Below are 7,170 nucleotides of genomic sequence, written 5' to 3' on the forward strand. Positions count from 1 at the left end.
TCATCTGTAACCTTTAACCTTTACACCATTGCGAGGGTCTGAAGCCAATCCCAGCCAACATTGGGTGAGAGGCGGGGTATACCCTGGACCTATCACAGGGCTTACACATGGAGACAGACAACAATTCACGCTCACATGCAATTTAGAGTCAACAATTAACCTAACCTGCATGTCTTTGGACTGTGGTAGGAAGCCAGAGACCCCGGAGAAAGAATAGTCAATGCAGAAGGATCAATCAGCAGGTTCACGCTCAGAACGCTTCTGCTATGAGGCAGTACTAACCACTGCACCGTCCCAGATTAAACCAGTAACAGACTAAATGTAATGCAAAATGCAGTGTGTTTATCTAACCTGAATGTCCACCAGGAAAAACCACAGCATGCAGTAGACACAGGTGAAGATCCAAACCACGGCAATGATCCGCTTGGCCCGGGACACTGTGCACACTGTCTGAGCCTTCATCGGATGGCAGATAGCAATGTACCTGCATGCAAAGAGGAGATGGAGGGTTCAAACACACCGTGACTGTCAATGTTCTAACTGCCAACAGTCTGTTGGTAGGAAGATACCCATGTGTTGTTTATGCAATGTTTTTAGACAAACATCTTCACTAGAGCACTGACCAATATAATGACAGCCAGACATTAAGCTAAGTATTGCTGAATATTGTTTTATTCATCCATAGAGTTGGCTTGATAATTGAAATTATAGGAAGAAAGTGTTGGTCAGATTATTTGTACGTGGGACACACCAAGAGAAGAAACAAGACTGATGTGATTTATGAAGAATCACCTTGAAGACTTAACATCGACTCTTTCACAATGTATCATAGTTTAATAAACTGATTTCTTCCGATTCATCAGAGATCATAAGAGAATTGAGGTGATGTTGGGAAACTGAACAAGAGGCACATCTCTCTCTCTCTTTGCACATTTTAACTTGTGCTGCTCGAACCGTTACGTTAATTTAACATTCAATTTGTGGCATCTTGAAAGTGATCAGAAATTCATACTAGATTGGACCTGATACAATTGTTGTCATGACATTTACATAACGGAGCTCATTCAGACATGAGACAGACATGTTAAATTGATGTAAGAGGTACCACAGTGACCAGTCAGTTCAGACTTTTAGTTCATAGAGGTTTCCCAAACAAAGTGGATTATGTGCAAGATTGTAAAGGACAAAGCAAGTGTGTTCAACCGAAGGCCAAATCCCAGTGTCCCCCTAAGGCCTTAAACCCTGAACCCTTAAGGACTTACTGACATCACCTGGTAGAAAGTTAAGTGCGAGAGGCTATAAGGGCTTGGCATGGTGTAAATACGAATGGGACAGCACTTTGCTGCAACATATCACGTTACCACGAAAATATCAAAATATTATCTTCAATTGTGGGAATTTATTTTATACATTTTACTCCCAGATTTCAACGTTTTCAAGGCTCTTTCCTCACAAGATGAGAGGCAAATTAAAATATTCTATTTACAGCTTCAATAACAAAATGAAATGTTTGTTGAATAAATCTCTGTAATATAATCTCTGCTTCCATTCCTCTGATTTCATGTGTTTTTTTGTTCCATCTTTGATCCTTAATGATTCTGAGTAAAATGTTATATTCCAGGCTGAACACACACGAGCCGTCCTCTTTGTTTACATTTCCATGCTTCCATTCGTTACCCCGTGTTTCACGTCAAATTGCTATGAATTGTGGGTAATTCTGTTGGGCAAAATCTGCAGAAATGTTGACTCACATAAAGTCTTCACAAAGGGCTCTAAATGTCTGAGAGAGTGCCCTCAAACACACAGCGATTTGAAAGTGGGTTAGAACTAAACCCTCACGGACTTTACGGGAGCCTCAGAGTGAGTGTGGGGATTGGGACTGGGCCACAGTATATAAACCCCGGCTCTTCACCCACTCTGCCAGGTTGATGACAGCCCTCAATGGAGTACTCTGGGACAAGTCCTCATGCTTAACTTTTGCGTCGACATTTTGGATAATAACTCCATGTTAGTTTGCCTCACTTCTAACGACTCTCTGTGTTAGCGTCATTGCTCACACCATCAACCCTGTAAATCTACACTCCGCCTTGCTTGCCCTCTCCACCATTCCCTCCTGCCACACCAGACATTCATCGCCGCTCACCTGGCTCCGCCAACTTGCCTGCCACTCTCCGCCATCACCGCCACATCATCCTACCCCGCCCGTTTTTGAGTTTTGCCCGTTCCTTGTTTTTTCCCTTGGATTTTTTTGTTTGAGGATTTAATAATAAAACAAAAAATGTCCGAAGTAAAACTTGCAGTGCAAGGAAGTCCAACAAATGTGGAACAAAAAAATCCAAGGGAAAAAAACAAGGAATGGGAAAACTCAAAAACAGGATAAGGATATCAAAAAACAATCATGAGGGAAACTTACTTGACAAAACACAAAGCAGAGCTGAACAGGAAAAGGGGCAACACAGGGAACATACCATGAATGATCATATCCGGGCACAACTGACCCAGGGGACACCCAGGGGACACCAGGGGACACCCAGGGGACACACAGGGGACACACAGGGTTTAAATACACTGGGAAGGTGCAGGTGATTAGACACAGGAGGATTCAATCAAGGGCGGGGCAGACAAGGGCAGGAAGTGAAGTGAACACAGGACACAAGAGGCAGGGAACATCTAAATAAAATGGAAGAAACAATTAAACAAAACCCAAAATCATGGACCTTTGTTGTCGTGGTTACAATAATAAACACATGGTTTAGGTAAGGGAATCTTGGTCAGTAGGAAACCAGTCTCCATGTTTATTGACCTATTCATCCATCACAACCTCACTACACAGATGTGCTCAACAACGATGTCTCACTACTTCCTTCTTTGCTCCCGTCATACTTTCTACTGACACTTGAGGGCTTTGTCACTTGAAATATGTTGTTTTGGGGAACTTGCTGATAGTCCTTGAACAATGTGTTGGCATTGGCTTCTGTTTTAAAATAAAAACAAGCCGAGACCATTGGTTTGCATCAGATGACATCACTGACCCCCACATTGTTTAGCATTAGTTCAACAGTTGTCCTCTGAAACCTATGCAAAGTAAAAGACAAAGCATTCTCCTGTAAAAGTAAAATGAACACCAATACCAACTCAAAGCAGTACAATCTAGCAAAAGTTGTAGTTGGTTGTTTGTCCATCCTCACCTCTCCACAGTGAAGGCAGTGATGGAGCAGGAGGACACGTTGATGCCCAGGTACTGAAGGTAGGTGATCCCCAGACAGCCGGCGTGGCCAAAGACCCATGTGCCCGTCAGACTGCCCGACACGTTGGGCAGCCCTGCCGCCACCAGCACCGTCAGGTCGGCTATGGCCAGGCTGACCAGATAACAGTTGGTGGGTGTCCTCATGTGACGGGTGGTGAGGACCACGAGGACCACCATGATGTTCCCAACAATGCCCATGCCAGACACCAACAGGACCAGGAACACCGACACTGTCTTGTACTCCAACGACTCAGAGACGGAGTCGCTGGCACTCAGAGAGACGTTGGTTGGGGTGTCGATTCTGGAGCTCCCGTTGTCGGCCATATCTGCTCGAGGTTTGTCTTTTTATACCCCAAGTGTTTGCTAATCACAGGTGACGTTCACTTGACTAAAGTGATGAGGGGCATGACTCTGACATGTCGCCGTGGTATCTCTCCTTCACTCTTATTTAAAGGTGGCATGATATTGACTGTTGTGAAGCTTTAGCAGCTCACACGTTTTATTGAGTTATCACTTCGGGGGACGTAACAGTTGAGAATTAGCTTTTAGACAAGTCTTTAATCCCAGAAGCATTGTGCTTGTTTTCTCATCTTTGATATTTCCTTCTGTCCTTCACCTTTAACGCCCGCTCTCTATCTTCCTTTAACTATCTAAGTGTGAAAAAGAATACACGTTGAATAAGGTCTCAGGACTTCCTCTCAGGGCCCCATTGAGTCACCTAGAAATAGAAAGAGAGTTCAATTAATTGGACAAACAGGGAATTGAATTGACGATAACCTTTGAATTGGCTTTGGATTTTTTTATATGCCAATGTCAAACACACTTTACCACAGTTTATCTCTCCCTCAGGATTTACTAGAATCAGTGGTTACAAAAGCATATGGTGGTTAAAACAAAGGGGGGGGGGGGGGCAATGAGATGCAGTAATTGCTAATATATGTAAGATAGAGATCAGCAATAAGTTCAGTTTTCTCTGGAAATCTTTCGAGTTTATGAGATATCTTGTGGACAAAGTTAACATGTTGTCCAGAGGATGGTGCTAGAGTAAAGCTCAAAGGTGTCATCCTCTGGCGAGTACATATGGATGTTCTTATATTTCATGTGTTTCGCTGCATCAGGGTGCTAAAGTAAAGCACGTCACAGGGGGTATTATGATACATTCTCTCCATCAATGTAAACTGTCATAATTGTCTTGATACCTTGTATTTATGAGGACACAATAATCTGTTCATGTCTGGTGACTACAGCTGATCAACACAACACTGCTTGTTTTCCATTCACCGTCTATAGGCATCAATAGGCAATATTCAAATGAGCCATTCTGGTGCTGCTGAGCATGCAGTGTAACAAATAACCTCTAATACAGCAGTCTAGCTATAAACACACTCAAAGAGTGCATAAAGATTATTTTAATAACACACCCCTCATAATGCACTTATGATGCCTCCTAGTGCAACTTACAGCCACAATCCTAAAATCCCGTACATGTGTGATTAAAGACATTTTACAAACTTTAAATACGTCAACAGATGTTGAGGGTTATCAGGGGACAGAGTGTGGACCTTTTTTTTCATCTAAAGAATCCTGATGTTTGTTTTGAGGTTTCTCATTCAGCAGAAAGCTAATTAACCAGCGTGCAGCTCTGTGGAACTCTACGGGGCATCTGCTGCTCTTTCACTCACCTCCCAGCCCGGCCACACACACACACATATTGGACCTCCTCTCCTGAGGGCTGCCTCTCGTAAATTGAGGGGCACACGAAATGAAAAGTAATTTAGTTGCACTATTCTGCCATCAATCAGATTGCATCCACTCTCCATTCCATTGCACACGCACATCGACTGAGTGAAGCGGATCCTCTGCACATGTCTGACTATCCATCATGCTTGTCTGAGTGAGGTGCCCCAGTAACTCCATTTAGCTGGAGGCCTTCTTGCTCTACTGCAGTTTACATTCATATATGCATAAACAATTTATCACTATAAGGATCTTACATAAAAATATACATATTGATGAATTGTGTCTTACAAACATTGTCTAGCGTTCTGGGAAGTATAAGCACCTATCTGCAGCGGAACTCCACAGAGAGACTGTTCCAGGCCAAGAAACATTGTTCCTTAACAGCACAACCAGTCATTTTTACACTTCCATTTTGTACATATTAATAAACTGCTGCTTAACAAAAGTTGGCTCCAGCGACCTTTCTTTCATACAGACATGAGAGTGGTAACAATCTTCTAACTCGCTGCAAGAAAACATGTCAGGAACATTTCTGAAAATAGATTTTTTTGGTTGAACTAAATCCACCTGCTGCACATTATCTTGTTTATTTAATCTGTGCAAAGAAATGCAAAGCCACACAATTTTACACTTTCAGTTGTTGTACAGATCAATCGATACGTGTTAATTAGTGAATTTTAGATTTTCACTAAATTGTCGACACAATAAACACCCGACTGTCATTAATAAGCCCCATTATTTCCTGCCTGAGTGGAATTCTTGTCCAGTATTTACTCTCAAGATACAATGATTACAGATATCTGGCACTTAAACGTAGCAAACGCGAGGTCACCAGACGAGCTGAATGTCAGAGAACGTGATTGGGTTAACCCCAGGAGTTAAAGTTGGGCTGCATGAGCCTGTGGCACAGCCACACTTTTTCAACTTGGTCGGCCCATGTGGGTGACTGACTGCAGGACGTGGCATACAGCAGGTGTGTACCGAATACACAAACATTAATTCACCATTTGTGTCTCCATTAGTAGCTACTTTAACCACGAACATTACAGTGCATTTAAAAGATGACAGACCAACACAGTGTAATAGAGCGCTCTCATACTTTATTCTTTGAGTCCTCAAAAGGAAATAAACAGAAGAAAATAATAGACATTGAAAAAATACCATCACAGTACAAAGTACCTACAAAATTGAAATAAATAAGCCTGGGCAGATAGCCAATCATAATTTAAGATACCGAGGTGGCACCTGGGCTGGCCAATCAGGGCCGTGCCTCCCCGCTGGACACGCCCCTGCTTTATGCAAGGCACCAAACCTACAGGTGTTCCTGTAGGTTTGGTGCAGGACTGTGTGGCACAGGTGCAACAGCTGAAGCACTACACGGAGGTAACAGCTGAGCTGACAGCCTACAGACTCACAAAACAAATGTCAACAACATAAACAGCTTGATATTGCTCAGGAAATGTATTCGGTTGATAGTTCAAGGACATATTTTGACAGGTGTTGGGAGAAATGGATAATTGCCATGAAACAAGATGAGGAATAAGCAACTTAACTGTTTAAATATAAAACGAATGGACATGTTCTATGTTATGTTGTATTCGTGCTACTGTCACATTCTGTTGTTTCCAGATCAGAAATGATCTTTTTTTAAACATTACCATTTCTTTCTCCTTTCTTCATGTACACCTTTGTTACACAGTGGGCTTAATGAGTGGATGACATCTGTGTCAGAATGCCATGGCTTTGGCTAATGAAGACTGCAATAGAGATAAACAGATATAACTGATTGTAAACTTCTAATTATTCTTAAATAATGAATTACCTTTGCATCATGTCAGCTTCCTCCGGGATTCTCTTCCAGCCCGTTTCTCTCTCCACTAATTAAAATGCGTGATTTGTTCCCTCGAGTTTTGATCGTGTCGGTGGCTGGTTGAACGCAGGTCGTCAGCGTGGCCATGCTGTTGTCTACATACTGTACAACACAGCGCGCACACTGCTGAGCGCCGTCACACTCACACAGAGTAACGAGGAAACAGCACTTGTGCCTTCAAAATAAAAGCGCAATACCTATCTTGGAATTAGACAACGTCACCTTTTCAGAAATAAATTCATTTAAATCTGTGGTGGGCTGAATTTCACTCGGTTCTACATTTATTTTTTGTTTAGGTGGATGTTTGCCTCAT

General features: G+C 42.5%; 1 protein-coding gene across 2 annotated transcripts; it reads right to left on the reverse strand.

The window, feature by feature from the left end:
* Nucleotides 1–291: 291 nt before the first annotated feature.
* LOC116377739 (thyrotropin-releasing hormone receptor-like) lies at nt 292–6,932 on the reverse strand. Of its 2 annotated transcripts, XM_031839451.1 has the most exons (3): nt 6,810–6,932; nt 3,189–3,965; nt 292–484 (listed from the first exon to the last, which is right to left on the reverse strand). In XM_031839451.1, the coding sequence occupies exons 2-3, from the start codon at nt 3,569–3,571 to the stop codon at nt 343–345; spliced, it is 525 nt and encodes a 174-aa protein (XP_031695311.1). In that variant the 5' UTR covers nt 3,572–3,965; nt 6,810–6,932; the 3' UTR covers nt 292–342. The 2 variants fall into 2 exon arrangements, with proteins under 2 accessions (XP_031695311.1, XP_031695312.1); XM_031839452.1 differs by lacking the exon at nt 6,810–6,932 and having other exon boundaries at nt 3,189–4,098.
* Nucleotides 6,933–7,170: the final 238 nt, after the last annotated feature.

Source organism: Anarrhichthys ocellatus, unplaced genomic scaffold (genome assembly GCF_004355925.1).
Source record: "Anarrhichthys ocellatus isolate YVR2014 unplaced genomic scaffold, GSC_Weel_1.0 scaffold1620, whole genome shotgun sequence".
NCBI classification, from domain to species: domain Eukaryota; kingdom Metazoa; phylum Chordata; class Actinopteri; order Perciformes; family Anarhichadidae; genus Anarrhichthys; species Anarrhichthys ocellatus.

Excerpts from the sequence above, each read along its gene's own strand:
- LOC116377739 (XM_031839451.1), bottom strand. The coding sequence starts at position 3,571 with ATGGCCGACAACGGGAGCTCCAGAATCGACACCCCAACCAACGTCTCT. Across the intron at positions 485-3,188 it reads ACTGCCTTCACTGTGGAGAG|GTACATTGCTATCTGCCATC; the intron begins GTGAGGATGGAC and ends CTTTGCATGCAG.